Here is a 21,564-nt window from a genome sequence, read left to right as displayed (position 1 = left end):
GGCTGCAATTAACTCTGAAGGCGTCTCCCTCGTTAACCTGTAATCAATGAAGTAGTTAAAAGGTCTGGGGTTGATTACAGATGTGTGGTTTTGCATTTGGAAGCTGTTGCTGTGACCAGACAACATGCGGTCTAAGGAACTCTCAATTGAGGTGAAGCAGAACATCCTGAGGATGAAAAAAAGAAAAAATCCATCAGAGAGATAGCAGACATGCTTGGAGTAGCAAAATCAACAGTCGGGTACATTCTGAGAAAAAAGGAATTGACTGGTGAGCTTGGGAACTCAAAAAGGCCTGGGCGTCCACGGATGACAACAGTGGTGGATGATCGCCGCATACTTTCTTTGGTGAAGAAGAACCCGTTCACAACATCAACTGAAGTCCAGAACACTCTCAGTGAAGTAGGTGTATCTGTCTCTAAGTCAACAGTAAAGAGAAGACTCCATGAAAGTAAATACAAAGGGTTCACATCTAGATGCAAACCATTCATCAATTCCAAAAATAGACAGGCCAGAGTTAAATTTGCTGAAAAACACCTCATGAAGCCGGCTCAGTTCTGGAAAAGTATTCTATGGACAGATGAGACAAAGATCAACCTGTACCAGAATGATGGGAAGAAAAAAGTTTGGAGAAGAAAGGGAACGGCACATGATCCAAGACACACCACATCCTATGTAAAACATGGTGGAGGCAACGTGATGGCATGGGCATGCATGGCTTTCAATGGCACTGGGTCACTTGTGTTTATTGTTGACATAGCAGCAGACAAGAGTAGCCGGATGAATTCTGAAGTGTACCGGGATATACTTTCAGCCCAGGTTCAGCCAAATGCCGCAAAGTTGATCGGACGGCGCTTCATAGTACAGATGGACAATGACCCCAAGCATACAGCCAAAGCTACCCAGGAGTTCATGAGTGCTAAAAAGTGGAACATTCTGCAATGGCCAAGTCAATCACCAGATCTTAACCCAATTGAGCATGCATTTCACTTGCTCAAATCCAGACTTAAGATGGAAAGACCCACAAACAAGCAAGACCTGAAGGCTGCGGCTGTAAAGGCCTGGCAAAGCATTAAGAAGGAGGAAACCCAGCGTTTGGTGATGTCCATGGGTTCCAGACTTAAGGCAGTAATTGCCTCCAAAGGATTCGCAACAAAATATTGAAAATAAAAATATTTTGTTTGGGTTTGGTTTATTTGTCCAATTACTTTTGACCTTCTAAAATGTGGAGTGTTTGTAAAGAAATGTGTACAATTCCTACAATTTCTATCAGATATTTTTGTTCAAACCTTCAAATTAAACGTTACAATCTGCACTTGAATTCTGTTGTAGAGGTTTCATTTCAAATCCAATGTGGTGGCATGCAGAGCCCAACTCGCGAAAATTGTGTCACTGTCCAAATATTTCTGGACCTAACTGTACACTATCTACAGCCCACAGCCTGTATTCTACATACAACCTGCAGCTTCTATTCTATATACAGCAAGTAGAAGCCTCTATTCCACAGGGTGGGCCATTTATATAGATACACCTAAATAAATGAGAATGTTTGATGATATCAACTTCCTGTTTGTGACTAATTAGTATATGGGAGGGGGAAACTTTTCAAGATGGATGATGATCATGGCGACCATTTTGAAGTTGACCATTTTGGATCCAACTTTATTTTTTCCAATGGGAAGAGGGTCATGTAACACATCAAACGTATTGAGAATTTCACAAGAAAAACAATGGTGTGCTTAGTTTTAACGTAACTTTATTCGTTCATTAGTTATTTACAATTTTATAACCACTTATAAAATGTGTTCAAAGTGCTGTCCATTGTGTTGGATTGTCAATGCAACCCTCTTCTCCCACTCTTGACACACTGATAGCAACACTGCAGAAGAAATGCTAGCACAGGCTTCCAGTATCTGTTGTTTCAGATATTGCACATCTTGTATCTTCACAGCATAGACAGTTGCCTTCAGATGACCCCAAAGATAACAGTCTCAGGAGGTCAGATCGGGAGACCTTGGTGACCATTCAACTGGTCCAAGATGACCAATCCACTTTCCAGGACACTGTTCATGTAGGAATGCTCGGACCTGACACCCATAATGTGGTGGTGCACATCACATTGTTCCACATATCTTAGCACTACAGTGCAACTGTCTCCTTTTTGTTACTATATTTATATTCAGTTTGCACCTGTTCAGATTAGAAAGGTAGCATGTGCCAGCATTAGCTGATTTTAACTCTCCACTTGCAGTTTCCTGTCCGCCCAAAAATTATAGGTTTTTTAACCCAAACAGAGGCATTAGTTTGATAGAGACCCAAAAAAAAGAGGTTCCCTTTAGAGATGAGCGGACTCACAGAAAACCAGGATCAGTGGGCCCCTGTTATCTTTTTTTTAAATCTGATTTCGGTCCAGAATCTGGTATCCATATAAGTCTATGGCGATCAGAAACCAGAGATTAATAATGTTGATAGAAGAGATGAGGAGATAGGAGTGCACGCGGTGTACTCACCAAAGATCTGTCATGGTGGCAAGCTGCTTCCAGGTTGCGTATTCACTTCCGGAGCACCTTCATTGAATATGCTTTGCTTTCCCCACCCATCGGTGCCTCTGATTGGTTGCTGTCAGCCGCGCGCTACACTGAGTGGCAGCGTGTCTGTGTGTTAGCTGATTGCTTCCAGTCACAGGTTATGCTATGCTCGTCTACATCATAGGCTGGGGTCACACTGACATATGGCATCCGATGTGAAAGCATCGGATGCGATATGCTAATTACCCTCGGCTCAGGCTCTGCTGTGAGCATGGTTCAAGTGTCATGTGACTGTGATATGATCCTGCAATCGGATGACAGCTGCATAGGAGAGGGAGGGATTAATCTCCCCGTCTTCTCCATTGTCAGCCTGTGTGTCTATGTCGCACTGCTCTTGGATATCATCCGAGTGCAGTCCGATGTTTCTCTCACAGCCATAGACTTGTATGGGTGCGAGTGATAGGAAACTAGCAGACATGCCGGAGTCACACTTGTGAGAGACTCGCACAAGTCTCGCATCGCATCACCCAGCATGGCCGCACACGCTCTGCTGACAGGAGCGGGTAAGCTGCATGTATTTCTATGCAACTGACCTGCTCCCATCATCAGAGCGTGCGGCCGTGCTGAGTGATGCGATGTGAAACTTGTGCGAGTCTCTCACAAGTGTGACTCCGGCCACAATCTCAGCATGCTGCGATTTTTTTTTTCCTCAGTCTAATTAGGGCTGAGGAAAAACTCACAGATGTGAGCTGCAGCATTGTCTTACATGGTGCTAAGGGCAATGCGAGATTTTCTCACTGCACTCATGTGAGTCATACATTAGTTCTACCCGTACTGTAAAAGTAAATATATATAAAAATTGGCATAGGGTCCCTCCCATATTATGATACTAGCACAGATAAAGTCCATGGCCACAGGCTGCAGCCCCAGCCCTGCGCTTGTCTTGGCTGTGTATTAAAATAAGAAGGACTGCATGCAGCTTTTGCTTTTTTTTATTTAAAAAAAAAAACAATTAAATAATTTTAAAAAACAGCATGCGGTCCCATCAATTGTGATACCCAGCCAAGATAAAACTGGGGGCTGGTATTCTCAGGATGGGGAGGGCCATGGTTATTGGCCGCCCCCAAGCCTAAAAATAGCAGCCTGCAGCAGCCCAGGATTGTCTCATCCATTAGATGGGACAAGCCTGGCGCTTTACCCCACTCTTCCCGTTGCCCTGGTGCAGTGGCATTCAGGGTAATAAGGGGTTAATAACAGCCCACAGCTGCTACCAAACCCTATAATAGTGATGGCACAGGCATCTATGAGACACCCGCATCACTAATCTGTAACTGAAAGTAAATAAACACAAAGACCGAAAAAATCGTTTATTTGGAATTCAATACAAAACACAACCTCTTTCACCACTTTATTAACCCCTTAAACACCTCTGCAGTTGTAATTTCTTGAGAGCCGGATCCGGATCAAACCCCTGGAATCCCAGGCCCAATCCCGGCCCCCAGGCAACTTTGAAACCCTGCAGATCCGGACTTTTACAGTCCGGTTCTGCTTATCACCTTGCCATTGGCTGTTGGGCTCACATGAAACTAGCCATTGTTGTGTACTAAGTATCTCAATATTAGAATGTTTTTCATAGCAGTAATGCATGTCTATGTTCCCATATACATTGTTACTCATATCTTAAAACTACAGAGTACATCTGTCTCCTTTTTGTTACTAAGCCAAGAAGTCATGCATTGTCTACACAAACCATCAGAAAGTTTTGGCATGACTCTGGACTACAAGTCAGAGGTTCAGCACAGGTGTTTTATGGATCTCCTGCCACCGCTCTAAGAGGCTATCATAGTGTAGAGGTAGACGGCAACAGGAGCTGGAATGGAGGTCTGTTCTCTTTGGCAATGGCTAGAGATTGGTCTGGAAACCAAGTGGACAACACCATGAAGAGGTCTTTGTGATGGAATGCCACACTTGTCTTACTTCCAGGATTTAGGTATGTGTTTTCATAGAGTAAGGTAGATGCACCCCTCTAATCTTCAGTCCTGGTATTGTCAAGGTTGGATATTTTGGGAAAACCACAAATGGGGTCTCTCAGGGTCACTAAGACGGATTTCAAATCGATCTGTGCAGATGTATGTATGAGGAAAAATGACCACACAGAGACGTGTCTCTATCCGGGAGGAGATCAATGGTCTTCTAACCCGTATATTGTAAAACAATCACAGTTATCCAATTCAACATTGTCCTTGATTGGTTAGAGATAAACGAAAAGGCTTATGTAGTACATCATCAGCCTGCTACTGGCTTTCTAATACCAGTTTGAACAAGCTACTGAATACTTGCATTGTTCAGCCTAGCATAATTTGTTTCAATAACACATTCCAAAGGCGCATCCTAGTATGCACATCAGCATCTGAGCAATAATCATACAAACACAGATGATCTTATTATATGGACAATTGATTCATAGCCTGGACCTTCACAGTCCCTCCTTAATAAGATTATCTGTCTACCTTCATCTTAAATCTAGGGGTTTCCCAGGGAATTTTAAGTCCCATGCTATAGTATATAGATATGTGCAAGTCCCATTCGCGGACCCTAGACTCGTCTGGGACCTCCCCTTGGGACTCCAATTACATCTATATATACATGGGGGGGTTTTCCAATAGGTCATTATTTGACACAGCTCTACAGGCTCTGGCTCCACCCTTGGATACCTATTTTATCTGTTCGAGGGCAACTCCATGATTTACAGGGGCTATTAGAATTGGTATTATTACTTTCATTAGGGCACATTGTCCTGACCAAGGAAGGTTGAGTCTAGATCTTATCTTGAGGTTAGCACATAACCAAAAAACATGTGCTACAGATTGTCTGTGGTTCTTTTTTTGGATGTTAAATGAGAAGGAGGATACTTGGTCGGTGCTAGTCCATCTAGGGCCGACTCGTGAACCTTGGTGATCTGCTCTTGATAAAGAGCCAAAACGTGATGAGGCTTCATGTGAATAGTTTGAGGTGCTGACTCAGTGATGCCTTCTGAGATAATGGGTGGAATGGCAGCCACTCTCTGCTTCAGTTGTTTCCGGTCCATTGGTTTCTGAGGCAAGACGTTAACTCGCGTGTCACTGTCAGGGCCCACCAGACTAGGCCGGGTAGACATCAGCATGGTGGGATGGGTTCTTCCAAATCTTTTCCCGGGATTAGAGGGTTCACAGCTGGCATTTTGTATTAAGGAAAATCACTGAATATATTCATATATGAGTTAGTAGGAAACAAAAGCATTCATAAATATGTTAGGCTACATCAACAAAACCACATATGTGGGTCTGTGAAATGGCTGAATTAAGTATTTCAGGTTACTCAATTCGTACCCTCAACAGTCCCCCCCTAAAGACTCACTTCTGCCATTTCTGAATACTAAGGGTACTGTGTTCCGTTAGGAAGAGAGGAAGAAAGATCTGTTGGGAAAACCTGCCTGACTGAATGTTGAGGCATGGGCAGAGAGAGGAAATGGTTTTCTTCACCGGTTTGAGACCAAGGACTCCTAGGCGAGTCCTCACCCTTTGTAGTTGGACTTTCCCATGTCTCAAGGCTCTCTAAGTCCTCTCTTCTACCTGTTTTGGCAATGATGGTCTGAGACTGTACAGGTCTTTTGAAAAGGATAAATACAAGCAAGATGCTCAGTGCAGCTCCGGTGGGTCGACCCTTCTGCAATGCGAGGCATGAATCCATGATGTCCTGCCGTTGAGCTTCATCGAAACTTCTGTGGTTGAGAGAAGCTGGATCAACTCATCTAGTCTTGACTCATGGGTCTTTCTCGCTTGTCCTTTTAGGATCAGTCACTCCCCTGACTGAAGACCATATGCTACTAGCTCTAATTTAAGATCTGGAATTGGAGAATACACCTGTTTATTACACTATTTAATCAATCATATAAAAATTGTACATGCCTGTGCTAAACCAAAAAACATCCCACAAATAGACCTGTTCATTACTAAAAGGAAACAAAACACGCATTTGGTTCACGACCTGCCAGTCTCCACCTTTCCATAAAATATACACTTTTTTACCTCTGTAAACCCATTTTCCACATACCACCTTCATCATGTGGTCTCCAGCAATAACGTTGTTTTCGGCACTGGAATGCCTCTGACCAAACCTGGAAAGAAATTTACACTACACCCACAAACTTGCTCATGATATACATCTATAATCAGTCTGCAGTCTCTGCAATAGGTAGAGCAGGTGCAGGGTGTGTTTCTGCAGACTCTTTACAGTTTTTCCCATTGTTTTAAGGTCATGTTTTACAAGACTGGGTAAGTCTGCCCACCTGGGTATTGAACCCTGGTGTCACTAAAGTACACACTGATAACTGTCTTTCACAGATGTTAGTCCATAGGTTACCTGGGCCATTAATGAGAAGAGAGCTCATGGGAGAGAAAGCTTACCGCCCTTTATCCACAGACCTTCCTCAGTCAGCTGGCTCCCTCTGTCTCACAGTCCATTCCTTGTTGAATCGCTTGTTCCTGTAGGGATTTAAGAACACAAGGAGTGACAAATGTCACAGACGTGACAGATGCCACCGAGGTATGGTCCATCTGCATTGGTAAAGGACTCCTCAACTATAGGCCTGTTCACTGCTTCTTCGTCAGCTGCACCTGTGCGGTGATCTCCTCCGGTTCCATCACCGTCACTCAGGTCTAGACTTTATCTTCAGTATAGCTAGCTCATTTGGCAACAGAAAAGATCTACAACCTACATACACATTTGACCATCTTACCCACTTGTGTTCTACCCATCCAGAGAGGGCATCAATACATCACTGCCTCCTGTACCGATAGGAGGGGAGGTAGTGGTTCAAATTTTGATTACCTCATGCTGTGTAAACCGTAGCATATCCAGTGTAGAATCAACCAACATCTTGTTCCATCTATGAAAACTAAAAATATGCATTAGATCAGGGGTGGGGAATTTTTTTTCAGCCGGGGGCCATTTGGAAATTTCTACCAACCTTCGGGGGCCGCACAAAATTATCAATGTGAAAATGACCCTGCTATATTTGGTCAAACAATTATTTAACTTACCCCTACTGTGGCGGCCGGAGCGGCTTCTCTTTGGTGCGGCTGTGATATTTGGTGATACTAATCATGTTGCTTCTCACAGCTGCTTTTTCATTTTTGTCTGGGTCTGGAGTGCAGTCAATTTTTTGTGATAAGATTGGTAAATCATATACATCACATAAAAGACGCTGTATATACATCACAGGAGACACTGGGGGACATACATCACACAAGGGGCTGGGGACATGTATATGCCCCCAGCCCCTTCTGTGATGTATATGCCCCCAGTCCCTCCTGTGAGGTATTTGCCTCCAGCCTTCCTGTGATGTATGTGCCCCCAGCTCCTCTTGTGATGTATGTGCCCCCAGCCCCTCTTGTGATGTATGTGCCCCCAGCCCCTCCTGTGATGTATGTGCCCCCCAGCCCCTCTTGTGATGTATGTGCCCCCCAGCCCCTCTTGTGATGTATATGCCCCCAGCCACTTCTGTGATGTATATGCCCCCAGTCCCTCCTGTGATGTATGTGCCTCCAGCCTTCCTGTGATGTATGTGCCCCCAGCTCCTCTTGTGATGTATGTGCCCCCAGCCCCTCTTGGATGTATGTGCCCCCCAGCCCCTTTTGTGATGTATGTGCCCCCCAGCCCCTCTTGTGATGTATGTGCCCCCCAGCCCCTCTTGTGATGTATATGCCCCCAGCCCCTCTTGTGATGTATATGTCCCCAGCCTCTTCTGTGATGTATATGCCCCCAGCCCCTCCTGTGATGTATGTGCGCCCAGCCCCTCCTGTGATGCATGTGCCCCCCGCTCCTCCTGAGGCCACACAAGAGGGGCTGGGGCGCAGGCGCCACACAAGAGGGGCTGGGGCGCAGGCGTCACACAAGAGGGGCTGGGGCGCAGGCACTACACAAGAGGGGCTGGGTCGCAGGCACCACACAAGAGGGGCTGGGTCTCAGGCACCACTGGGGGGGCACAAATATCACTTGCAGAGCCCTGACATCAGTGGGGGGGGAAGAGGGACACACAAACCTGGGGTGATACACAGCATTGGGGCACACACAGCACTGAGGGGAGGGGGCCACAAAGCACTTGACAGGGCACACAGTAGCAGAGGGCTGGCACTGGACACCCAGCAGCGCCGGACTCACAGCACCGGAGAGCAGGCACCGGAGAGCAGGCACCGGACACGCAGCTCCGATGCCGGGGGGCGGGCACGCAGCTCCAAGGGTCGGGGGCGGGTACGCAGCTCCGAGGGCCGGGGGGCGGGAACGCAGCTCAGAGGGCCGGGGGGCGGCACACAGCTCAGAGGGCCGGGGGGGCGGAAACGCAGCTCAGAGGGCCAGGAGGCGGGAACGCAGCTCCAAGAGCCGGGGGGCGGGAATGCAGCTCGGAGGGCCGGGGTGCGGGAACTCAGCTCGAAGAGCCGGGGGGCAGGAATGCAGTTCAGAGGGTCAGGGGGCGGGAACGCAGCTCAGATGGCCGGGGGGCGGGAACGTAGCTCAGAGGGCGGCGTGCAGCTCCGAGACCCGGGGGGGCGGGAACACAGCTAAGAGGGCGGGCAACGCAGAGCACTAAACCCACCCACAAAGTAAGTCCTCTCTTGCTGGCACTGGCCAGCGGGAGAATGCATTGATAAGCACAGCAGCACATGTGCGGATTTAAAGGGCCGGCGGCCCACAAGATGGCGGTGGCGGCTCGAGCATTGCCGCCCCCGGGAATCTGCCCAGGGGCTGCATAAAAGGGCATGCCGGGCCGTATACGGCCCACGGGCCGGAGGTTACCCACCCCTGCATTAGATCATTCTTATTACAGACATGTTTCATAGTAGTCCAGTAAATATGACTGTTGCGGGGGAAGGGCAAGCTTCAGAGTTTGTATAATATGTCTGTTGCGCCCTCTACTGCTAGAGAAACTAATTTGCATATCTCAAGAAATCTAATTTTCCCTGCAAAGTTAATCTAATTATTCAGGTATTAGCAGAAAATTAAAAAGAAACTATTAATTTCATTTGTGTAATCCTGAACTCTAAGGGTATGTGCGCACTAGGCGTTTTTTTCACGCTGCGTTTTTATGTGCGTTTTTGTCTCAAAAAACGCACCCGCGGCTAAAAAACGCGGCAAAAACGCATGCGTTTTTGCCGCGATTTGGTGCGTTTTTTGATGCGTTTTTGCTCACTGCGTTTTTAATCAGTGCACAATGCCATTAAAGATTGTTGATGAAAAAAAAAAAAAAAAGGTCTGATGTCATTTCCTTCTTCAAAATGTTCATTGTATGCAGGAGAGCAGACAGCAGCTGCAGAACTACAAGGCTCAGCATCCTCCATTCACTAGTGTATGCAGGAGAGCAGACAGCAGCTGCCGAACTACAAGGCTCAGCATCCTCCATTCACTAGTGTATGCAGGAGAGCAGACAGCAGCTGCAGAACTAGAAGGCTCAGCATCCTCCATCCAGGACTGTATGCAGTTTTTTGCCCAAAAAGAAAAAAAAAATGACATGGGCTTCGCCATATTTTTGTATGCTAGCCGGGTACAGCAGGCAGGTACGGGCTGCCCCCAACCCCCAGCTGCCTATTTGTACCCGGCTGGGAACCAAAAATATAGAGAAGCCCTTTTTTTTTTAATTATTTCATGAATTTCATGAAATAATTAAAAAAAAAAAAAATGACGTGGGCTTCGCCTAATTTTTGAGTCCAGCCGGGTACAACTAGGCAGCTGGGGCTTGGAATCCACAGTGCAGGGTGCCCAAGATTTCTGGGCACCCCCACTGCGAATTGCAGTCCGCAGCCACCCCAGAAAATGGCGCTTTCATAGAAGCGCCATCTTCTGGCGCTGTATCCAACTCTTCCAGCTGCCCTGAAGCTGGGTGGCTAGCTAGGTAATAATGGAGTTAGGGCTAGCTGTATATTATCAGCTGGCCCTAAGCCCGAAATTCATGGTGTCACGCCAATATTAGACATGGCCACCATGAATTTCTAGTAATGATAAAAAAAAAAAAACAACAACACACAGAAAAATATTTTTATTAGAAATAAAACACAACACAATTAGTGACTCCATCTTTATTGAAATAAAGAACCCCCCTCCGCAGTAATCCTGGGTCAAGGGTCCCGCGCCGTCCAATCAGGATCCAATATCATCTGATCGGTTTGCTGGAAGGCAAAGCGATCAGATGATGTGTCAGGATCAAGTGCCTGAATCCCATCACACATCAGCTGATTGTATAACCGGCTTTTATACAATCAGCTGATGCATCAGTAGAAAAAAAAAATAATACTCACTTATGTGCTGTGCTGATTACCGGCAGCTCCTGCAGCGATCGATTGGACAGGAGTCTGATCCCGTCCCATCGCTGCAGCAGCTGCCGGTAATCAGCTGATGAAGTCCCCTGACGGCAGGATCAGCTGATAGCTGGCCGGGCGCAAAAAAGCCGGCGAGACTACGATCAGCTGATGCGTCAGGTGACTGCATCAGGTGATCCACCGCCAGGTCCTGCAAGCAAGGTCCTGCCCCGGGGAGACTGCACACAGCCAGAGCGGCGGTACCGGGAGGAGATGGGAGCGGGCATGGCACCGGGACCCTGCAGACAGGTGAGTATATATGACTTTTTTTTTTTTCTACTGTTCACTTTGGTTTTCGCCGCTGCCTCCACCTCCCGCCCAGACATGGCGCCGCACGGCAGCATACATGCACAGGACGGGAGGTGGACGCAGCGGTGACGGTACCGGGAGGATTCATGCTTCTGTGTTTACCAACAGATGGAATCCTCTTCCTGTACACGTCACTGTAGTACCCACCCCTTGCGTTTATAGCTGCGTTTTTAGTCATAGAAACGCGGCTATATGCGTTTTTCATTGCGTTTTTAACATCTCATTGAATTCAATGAGTGAAAAACGCAGTGGAAAACGCAGAAATAATTGACATGCTGCGTTTTTGTGGTCACCACAAAAACGCAGCTAAAAAAAAATGCTGTGTGCGGACAGCACTTATGAAAACCCATTGACATTGCTGGGGAAGCAATGTCACTGCGTTTTCAGCACAAAAACGCAGTAAAAAACGCCGCTAAAAACACGGCAAAAACACCTAGTGCGCACAAGGCCTAAGGGTTAAACAAGACTTGCTTCACCAGTTGGGAGGAGCCACATTCCACTCATCAGTACAGAGTAAGACACAAGCAGCTTCGTAAATTTTACTCTCTATAATTCACATCTCTATTGGATCTATTTTTTTAATTCTCTCACAAATAGATATAATACCTTCTAACATCATTGGAGTAAATCTTTTAAGATTTTTTAGATTAGCTAACACGGCACAAAAGTATGTATTTACCTGCCTCTATTCTTTTTTTTTTTCTTCCCAAGATATAATGCTGCTGGACTATTTATACACCAATTGTTCAAAAATTTTCACTTATTTATCTCTGACTTGCATTTATTGGATAGCTGAGTAAGCAAATATACTATTTTTTACTTATTCAGATGTTTTAGACGTTTATGCATGCTGGGAATGTCTACATTGTTATGCATTTATGCGCTTTGCTATCAGCTACTATTCTTTAAACGCCTATATTTATGCATGCTTCCTATATAGCATCATGAACAAGAGCTCCACATTTCAGTGATTCAAAGTAACAAATTTTGTACTTGTAGACTCTATTGTCACCAGGCTAAAGGAATCCCAATCCCAAAAATCTCCTAATTATCAATAAGTGCTTTTAAGATCGGAAACCTAGCATAATTACATGTACATTCAACACTCAGTTTTTTTTCTCTGCAACTCCTCATGTGCCGCCTAGCCCCCACCTTTCCGGATGTGAGGGCAGTGATGCCTGTCTCTGCTCCAGCTTTTCTCTGTTACAATGATCACACACTGTCACTCCCATAACTGGCTGCGGGCAGCTGCCCCCTGTTTCTCACTCCTTCAACCTTGTAACACCATTTGCCGGGCCAGTCCCCCAGCATAATGTAGGTTTGAATTAGCCGGGTTAACATACACCCCTGTCTCCTGCATCAACAAATCTCCCGTGTTTATCCTGAACAAAACCTGAGCCCCCCAAGGGTGTAGTGAGTATCTGGGCAGATCGTGAACTGAAAACCTGTGGACGGGTCCGGGAGCGCTCGGAGTAGGGCTCACTATATGCCCTGGAAGAAGCAGGGGGGTCCGGGGGTGGGGGATTGACAGGAGCCAGAGTTGGGGTGCGTGGTGTCAGAATGGCTGGTGGGGAGAGGGACGGCATTACAGGTACAGGAGGGGCCATGGGCAGAGGTGGGGGCGGCAGCTCCTGAACAACCTCAACTGTTCTCTGTTGTATGGGAGATACATAGTAACCTCCGTCTGTGTTCAGCACAGGGAAAATAGGGGCGGATTTATGGCTGAGGCTCGGATCTGGGCGGTGAACTGCAGTTATGACAAACATCTCTGCAGTCCGGGTTTTGATAACCACACCGGTAACAGATCCAACTTGCTAGGTCATATGGGGGTAGCTGCTCAGTTGGGACCAATTGGGGATAGATAGAAGATGGAGCCGGAGTGGGCGGGGTTAATGTGCGGGTAATGGGGAGTGGTTCTACCAGCTGTGGGGTCGGGGCTGCTAAGATCGGGACAGGGATGGGGGGGCGGTGTTAGCGGTACTGAAGGATCTAGAGGATCTTAGCCAATGGGTGGGATAGCAACATCCATGAGCACCTCCGGGACAGGGGGAATAGAATGGGGATCAGGTTGTGGGGTAGCAATGAAACAACCTGCGGAGGACCCTCAGCTCTGTCCTCAGACTTGGGTAACCTATAGTAAAACACAACATCTCCCTCCAAGTCTTCATCCTCTAACTCCACGTATCCTTCGGATAGCAATGTCTGCGCTACTTTGCCAAACAACTCCGCATCATCCAACGATCTTCTGTCTTTCAACTTGTCTTTTTTTGCTTTCAGTGCTGCTGCGTACTGAGACGGCTGTAGCCGACCTCCTTTCGGTAATCCTAACACTTTGAAAATCTCCGGGGCATTATGCACAGCTTTCTTCCCCTCTCTTTCTGTCACTAATTCCAACACATTATGTGAATCCTTAGGTTTCTCAACTTTCTTTCTTCCCTATCTGAACATCATTGCTATCTTGGTGATGATCGGATTACACTAATTTATGACTATATGGTGTGCGCTACAGTCCGGTCGGCACCCAACGCTCCACCCTATACTAGTTGCTCCCTCAGCTACTATAGAAACAAGGGTGTCCCGTGAGAGGAGGAGGACATACAAAAATGCTGTAAGATCCCTATAAGAATGTCCATACAAAAATGCAGTAAATTACCAACAGGAATGTCCCGCCCTCCGAACTTGATCAGCTGCACCAATTTATTGTCCTAATCCCTATCTCCGATCACGGGTATGTATCCCATGAAAGGAGGAGGACGTACAAAAAAAATGTATATGCACATGCAAGAATGTCCCGCACTCCGGACTTGGTCAGCTGTACCACTTTAATGTCCTAATCCCTATCTTCGGTCACGGGTATCCCCCCCGCATCTTCAATTACAGACCATTATAGAGGACAACCTCGGCACTCTAAACCTCCCCAATTGAGTCAGAAAGTCACAATGGATAGTTATGCAAAATCACTCTTTATTAGTCCGTTTTTTTGAAAAAACATTGCAGATATGTTTTTTGTCCAAAACAAGTTAGACATTTCGGCCTGAGCCTTCGTCAGACTGGACTTATCTGAATACAATAGAAAAATAACAATCAATATCACACAAGAGTGAGAGGACAATAGTATAATAATAAACAATGTAGTAATACAATCAGGATGCAACAATGGCACAAAAATGTAACATAAAATGCTGATGCCATAATACAGGATAAGGTAATTATGTTTCTTTTCATAGTGATACACACAACAGTTTAAACCCCTTTGCAATATCCGGCTCTCTTGATTGACGTACTTACCACAATTATATGTGTTTTGGTGAGTTATATATACCACCTGCCTATTATCCATAGCCGCTGCTCCTTTTTCATCTTTTTTCTTCCCCCCCCCCCTCCTTTCTTCCCCCCCACCACTATTCTTATCTTGCTCTACTCCTTCTCCTCTTTTCTCTTTCTTTGCTTTTCTTCTATGGTCGGTCCACCCAACAGCTCTGCCGTGTATATTGTAGTATTTCACCTTGGCACATGATTCTATATGGATGTCATTCTTCTTGCACCAGAGTTTACTGACTCGCTCTGACCCCTAATACATGATACTACTGTAATTACCTTATCCTGTATTATGGCATCAGCATTATATGTTACATTTTTGTGCCATTGTTGCGTCCTGATTGTATTACTACATTGTTTATTATTATACTATTGTCCTCTCACTCTTGTGTGATATTGATTATTGTTATTTTTCTATTGTATTCAGATAAGTCCAGTCTGACGAAAGCTCAGGCCGAAACGTCTAACTTGTTTTGAACAAAAAACATATATGCAATGTTTTTTCAAAAAAACGGACTAATAAAGAGTGATTTTGCATAACTATTCATTGTGACTTTCTGACTCAATTGGGGAGGTTTAGAGTGCCGAGGTTGTCCTCTATAATTGTCTGCTTTTTACCTCTGAGCACCTATTTACCAGTGTAGCAGAGCTTCCCCTACAGTACTTCAATTACAGACCGGGTCAGTCTAAATAGCTATATTCGGCCTCCACCTTCTCCCCAACCCTAACATCCGTCCTCTGGATCCTGTGTGACACTACCGATCCACACCTCAGGGTTGGGATCTTGCTACTGGGCCCCAGCGGGCACCACCTCTGAGTCACAATCAGGTACCTTTAACACCAATAAGGACACACAGCCTGTCGCCCTCTCCTCTCCAAGAACAACCGCATCGGTAGTGAATACACAGTATGTAACACTTACCGGAGTCGAGGTTGATCGGGCCTTAGTTGGAACGGAGGGGGGGTCGCAGTCCGTGACGTCCAGGATATCGGTGTGTCCAGATATCAGCGATGCCGTTTAGGTCCACGTTGAGGGCGCCAGCTATCAAGGTTGGGAATTTTGGGGAAACCACATATGGGGTCTCTCAGGGTCACAGAGATGGATTTCAAATCGATCTGCGCAGATGTATGTATGAGGAAAAATGACCACACAGAGACGTGTCTCTATCCGGGAAAAGCTCAATACTCTTCTAAGCCGTACATTGTAAAACAATCAACAGTTATGCAATTCAACATTGTCCTTGATTGGTTAGAGATAAACGACAAGGTTTATGTAGTATGTCATCAGCCTGCTACTGGCTTTCTAATACCAGTTTGAACCAGCTACCGAATACTTGCATTGTTCAGCCTACCATAATTTGTTTCTCTAACAAATTCCAAAGGCACATCCTAGTATGCACATCAGCATCTGAGCAACAATCATACAAACACAGATGATCCTATTATATGGACAATTGATTCATAGCCTGGACCTTCACAGTGTACCCACAGCTCGGCGTTACATTGATTAGGTCATGGAACTAGTGGTATGGCCATTTTTACGAGGTGTCCCAGGAGCCGTTCAATGTGTTTATAGAGCTGAGACAGTGCACTGTTGTTACATACTGTGAGATGGACCAATGGATAAGCGTTAGTTCCTGGTATAGCAGTCGCTCTGGTCCCCAGAGTTTTAAGCTTCCCTTTGGTATTGAGATAATGGATCATAACCAAATATTACACTCATTTTTACAGAAACAAGTGTACCAGGCGGCACACAATCCAAGGTGCACGTGTCCAAGGAAGGCATTCCCAATATAACTTAAACAAAGGACCGGCACTCCAAATCTTCTGGAATCTATGAGAATTTAATACATATAAGTATACAAGCATAAAAACGCCTGTAAGCTCATATGGAATAAACTCTCATAAATTCCAGAAGATTTGGAGTGCTGGTCCTTTGTTCAAGTTACACTCATTTTTAGTTCTGCAGAAGATTGTCATTGATATCTGTAAATGATGTGATGACACGTGGTTATAATGTGTTTTGCAGGTGGCACTTAACATGTTGTCTAGATGCCAAGCAGAGGAATACAGGCACGATGGCATCATAACCATAGCTATTCATCCTGGCTGGGTTAAAACAGACATGGGAGGCGATCAGGTAAGACTTTTGTTCTCTTATTTCTAAAAATCTATAGTCCATTTTCAGATAGTGGACTTTATTTCAGTCCATTTTGCAGGGGAAAAGGTGGGCAGACGTTTCCTCCACAGAAACCTCTTCTAATGTGACTCCATTCAGCCTCAGACGTGATCAAATTAAAAAAATGGCCAACAACATGGAGATTTTCTTCTACCTACCTTCTACAAGTATTTTTGTGTCTTCTTTTTAGGCCCCACTAACAAAAGAAGACAGTGTTGGCGGCATGATGAAGATTATCGAAACCCTCCATGAAAACAAGAGCGGCACTTTTGTGGATTGGGAAGGAAAAAGCATTCCTTGGTGAACCCTGAGAAAAAAGATGTAGCAGAAGATCATTTACTTACGCTGATCCAGTACAATTCAGCAAAAAATAAAAAAGCTTTTATTACACATTTTACCCATATACTGTATTTATTTAGCGCCTTAGCATGGTGAGGTGCCCCACACTTGTCTATCGGCATTGCCTGGTACTGGACCCATGAATAAAAGCGAAGCTGTACTTTTTGGGATTCTTCTAGTGTCAAGCATGATCGGTATAATGGAACCTGTTGTGAAATTTATTTTGGCTCCTTACTAATCCCCACCGATCGCTGAAGAAATTACTGTGAAGTGCATTGCACAGCGGGCAGAAGTGTGGAGCTCCTACATGAGGCACACATAACACATGTACAGTGTGGTGAGCGTGTCCATGGAGTCAAATAATGCTCAAAGACTTTCCATTGAGCCCGATCATTGCTCTGAGCGGTCAAGCACTTCTGCCTGCTGAGAACATTTTTTTTTTTTTTTTCATGCAACCCATGAAGGTCTTAGGACCCAGACATCTACTGATCTGCTGCACATCTTTGGAAGAGAATAAATAAGGACTCACCTTAAGGATGGTGCAGTGCAACTGGTGGGATGGGTGTCTCCGTTTTCCATTACCGGCGCCTCCTCTTTCAGCCATGTTTGTACTCCTTCTTCTGCAGCCTGTGTGCATGACGCGTCCTACGTCATGCACACAGGACAGCATTGAGGTCCTGCGCAGGCGCACTACAATACTGCGCAAGACCTCAATACCGGCGTGTGCACATGACGTATATTGCGTGATGCACCCAGGCTTCAGAAGAAGGAAGCCAAAGATGGCCGAAAGAGGAGGCGCCAGACCCGGAGAAAGGAGACTCCCATCCCACCAGTCTGCATTGCCCCACCCATTAGGTGAGTATTGTAAAGTGTTTTTTACATTCTACACAGTGGCCTGGGTTCGTATATGCAACATGTTAGAATGCTCTATATAAGAGCTGGTGGCCGCAGCTTATAGTCACAAAACTTGGTGACATGTTCCCTTTAACATTTCACTATTATAAAGTGTGATATTGTGGGTTATGTATAATTTTGTGCAGGTTCGTATTTTAGGCATGGTGCTCTGTCCATTCTGTGTATTCCTTGTGTGTAGATTGTCCTGTTTGCAGGTTAATCACCCCCTGCCGGGCTTTTGTCCCTAAGTCTGGGGGAGGGAGCCTGTGATCCACCTAAACTCTTGGGGGATTACGAGAAGGAGTAAGGGTACCTTCACACTTAGCGATGCAGCAGCGATCCGACCAGCGATCTGACCTGGTCAGGATCGCTGCTGCATCGCTACATGGTCGCTGGTGAGCTGTCAAACAGGCAGATCTCACCAGCGACCAGTGAACAGCCCCCAGCCAGCAGCGACGTGCAAGCGACGCTGCGCTTGCACGGAGCCGCCGTCTGGAAGCTGCGGAGACTGGTAACTAAGGTAAACATCGGGTATGGTTACCCGATGTTTACATTAGTTACCAGCTCACACCGCTTAGCTGTGTGTGCAGGGAGCCGCGCACACTGAGCGCTGGCTCCTTGCTCTCCTAGCTGCTGTACACATCGGGTTAATTAACCCGATGTGTACAGCAGCTACATGTGCAGAGAGCCGGAGCCGGCAGCACAGGCAGCGTGAGAGCTTCAGAGGCTGGTAACTAAGGTAAATATCGGGTAACCACCTTGGTTACCCGATGTTTATCTTGGTTACAAGCTTACCTCAGCTGTCAGACGCCGGCTCCTGCTCCCTGCTCGCTTCATTTGTCGCTCTCTCGCTGTCACACACAGCGATCTGTGTGTCACAGCGGGAGAGCGCCTTTGAAGAAAACGAACCAGGGCTGTGTGTAACGAGCAGCGATCTCGCAGCAGGGGCCAGATCGCTGCTCATTGTCACACACAGCGAGATCGCTAATGAGGTCACTGCTGCGTCACAAAAAGCGTGACTCAGCAGCGATCTCGGCAGTGAGCTCGCTGTGTGTGAAGCACCCCTAAAGGTACTGTCACACATAACGAGATCGTTAGCGAGATCGCAGGTGAGTCACCGTTTTGGTGACGCAGTAGCGATCTCGTTATGTGTGACACTTACCAGCAATCAGGCCCCTGCTGTGAGATCTCTAGTCATTGCCAAATGGTCCAGGTCATTTTCTTCAAAGGCGATGTCCTGCTGGGCAGGACACATTGCTGTGTTTGACGCTGAGTGACAGGGTCACAGTGACTGCTGAGATCGTTATACAGGTCGCTACTGCGACCTGTATTGTTCCTGCATCGCTGGTAAGATCTGGCTGTGTGACATCTCACCTGCGACCTCCCAGCGACTTACCTGCGATCCCCATCAGGTCGCATCGTTTTCGGGATCGCTGGTAAGTCGTTGTGTGTGACTGGGCCTTAAGATTGATGTTCTGAGGGAGAAGCTGACACCCAAGAGAGACTGTGAGAAATCCCGATTTCCTTGAAAAAGGACTGCTGGAGGATTGTGACTGATATCAGGTTTTGCAGGCTGCAGCATGCGTCTGGGACATCATCACCCTAAACGCCTTAAGGCCCAGGTAGAGACACAACCACGTCTTAAGGGTGCGTTACACGCAGTGACATAACACGCAGCGACATCACTAGCGATGTCGTGCGCGATAGCACCCGCCCCCGTCACTTTTGCGACATTTGGTGATTGCTGCCGTAGCGAACAGTATCGTTATGGCAGCGTCACACGCACATACCTCATACCTGGACAGCGTCATCGCTGTGACTGCCGAACAATCCCTCTCTCAAGGGGGAGGTGTGTTCGGCGTCATAGCAACGTCACTGCGGCATCATTAAGCTGCCGGCCAATAGAAGCGGAGGGGCGGAGATGAGCGGGACGTAACATCCCGCCCACTTCCTTCCTTCCGCATTGCCGGTGGATGCAGGTCGATATTAAGGAAAGGTGCGACGTGTCAACGATGCCCGTTTTTGAACGATTTTGCGATCATTGATCGTCGCTCCTTGGTGTCACATGCTGCGATGTCGCTACTGGCGCCGGATGTGTGTCATTAACGATGTGACCCCGACGATATATTGGTAGCGATGTCGCAGCGTGTAAAGCACCCTTTAGTATTGATGCTTGAGTTAATTTTCTTTGGCAAGCATCCTCACCTGTTCACAGAATTCCTCCGCATAGCCACTTTCGGGATGATTCCAATAGTCGCAGTAAACAAACAGTTAAGCGGGCTTTACATGCTGCGACATCGCTAATGCGGAGTCGTTGGGGTCACGGAATTCGTGACGCACATCCGGCCGCATTAGCGATGCCGTTGCGTGTGACACCGATAAGCGATTTTGCATCGTTGCAAAAACGTGTAAAATAGCTAATCGGCGACACGGGGGTCCATTCTCAAATCTCGTTACTGCAGCAGTAACGAGGTTGTTCCTCGTTCCTGCGGCAGCACACATCGCTGCGTGTGACGCCGCAGGAACGAGGAAGCTCCCCTTACCTGCCTCCCGGCAGCTATGAGGAAGGAAGGAGGTGGGCGGGATGTTACGTCCCGCTCAGCTCCGCCCCTCCGCTGTTATTGGGCGGCGGTTCAGTGACGTCGCTGTGACGCCGCACAGACCGCCCCCTTAGAAAGGAGGCGGTTCGCCCGTCACAGCGACGTCGCCGGACAGGTATGTATGTGTGACGGGTGTGACGGCTGTTGTGCAACACGGGCAGCGATTTGCCCGTGTCGCGCAACAGATGGGGGCGGGTACCCACACTAGCGATATCGGGACCGATATCGCAGTGTGTAAAGTAGCCTTTAGTCTGGAAACACATCTATGAGAGTAAAATCGGTCCGAGTGGGCTGAACAAAACTCGGCTGATTTTAGTTCACATTAGGTCCGAGTGCAACGCAAATGCGATGCTTTTTCTGAATAAATTAATGGTTTTACTAGCGTGTGTAATGCGTATTTTTTACTATGTCATCTGCCATTTAGCTCTGCTACATGGCCGCTAACAGCAGACACAGACAGCCATGTAGCAGAGCTGAATGGCAGATGACAGCAGACGCACGATCAGAATGATCTCGGGTGAACTTCACCCGACTTCATTGTCATGCTGAGGCTCTGTCTGTGCCGCGTCCTGATTAGCGGTCACCTGTGAAGGACTCACCGGTGACCGCTAATCCCCTGAGTGACTGAAGTTAGCAGCCCTCTCTCATACTCACCGATCCCCGGCGCGGCGCTGCACGGCATTCACACTGCTGTGGCGGCTTTTCCTATTTTGAAAAAGCCGGCCGCTCATTACACAATCTCGTATTCCCTGCTTTACCCGTCCACAGGCGCCTATGATTGGTTGCAGTGAAACACGCCCCCAAGCTGAGTGACAGGTGTCTCACTGCACCCAATCACAGCAGCCGGTGGGCGTGTCTATACTGTACAGTGAAATAAATAATTAAATAATTTAAAAAAACGGCGTGCAGTCCCCCCCAATTTCAATACCAGCCAGATAAAGCCATACGGCTGAAGGCTGGCATTCTCAGGATGGGGAGCTCCACGTTATGGGGAGCACCCCAGCCTAACA

At 47.0% G+C, this 21,564-nt stretch overlaps 1 protein-coding gene across 1 annotated transcript in view; it reads left to right on the top strand.

Annotated features, from left to right (window-relative positions):
- Positions 1-17,111, top strand: part of LOC142255215 (C-signal-like) — a 101,664-nt gene extending 84,553 nt beyond the window's left edge. Inside the window, exons 5-6 of the mRNA XM_075326729.1 lie at positions 16,572-16,682; positions 16,912-17,111. Coding sequence (XP_075182844.1) covers positions 16,572-16,682; positions 16,912-17,025 — 225 coding nt within the window. The 3' untranslated portion in view covers positions 17,026-17,111. The remainder of the gene's footprint in view (positions 1-16,571; positions 16,683-16,911) is intronic.
- Positions 17,112-21,564: the final 4,453 nt, after the last annotated feature.

Source organism: Anomaloglossus baeobatrachus, chromosome 10 (assembly GCF_048569485.1).
Source record: "Anomaloglossus baeobatrachus isolate aAnoBae1 chromosome 10, aAnoBae1.hap1, whole genome shotgun sequence".
Lineage (NCBI taxonomy): Eukaryota > Metazoa > Chordata > Amphibia > Anura > Aromobatidae > Anomaloglossus > Anomaloglossus baeobatrachus.
This window is presented reverse-complemented; position numbering and strand designations above follow the sequence as displayed.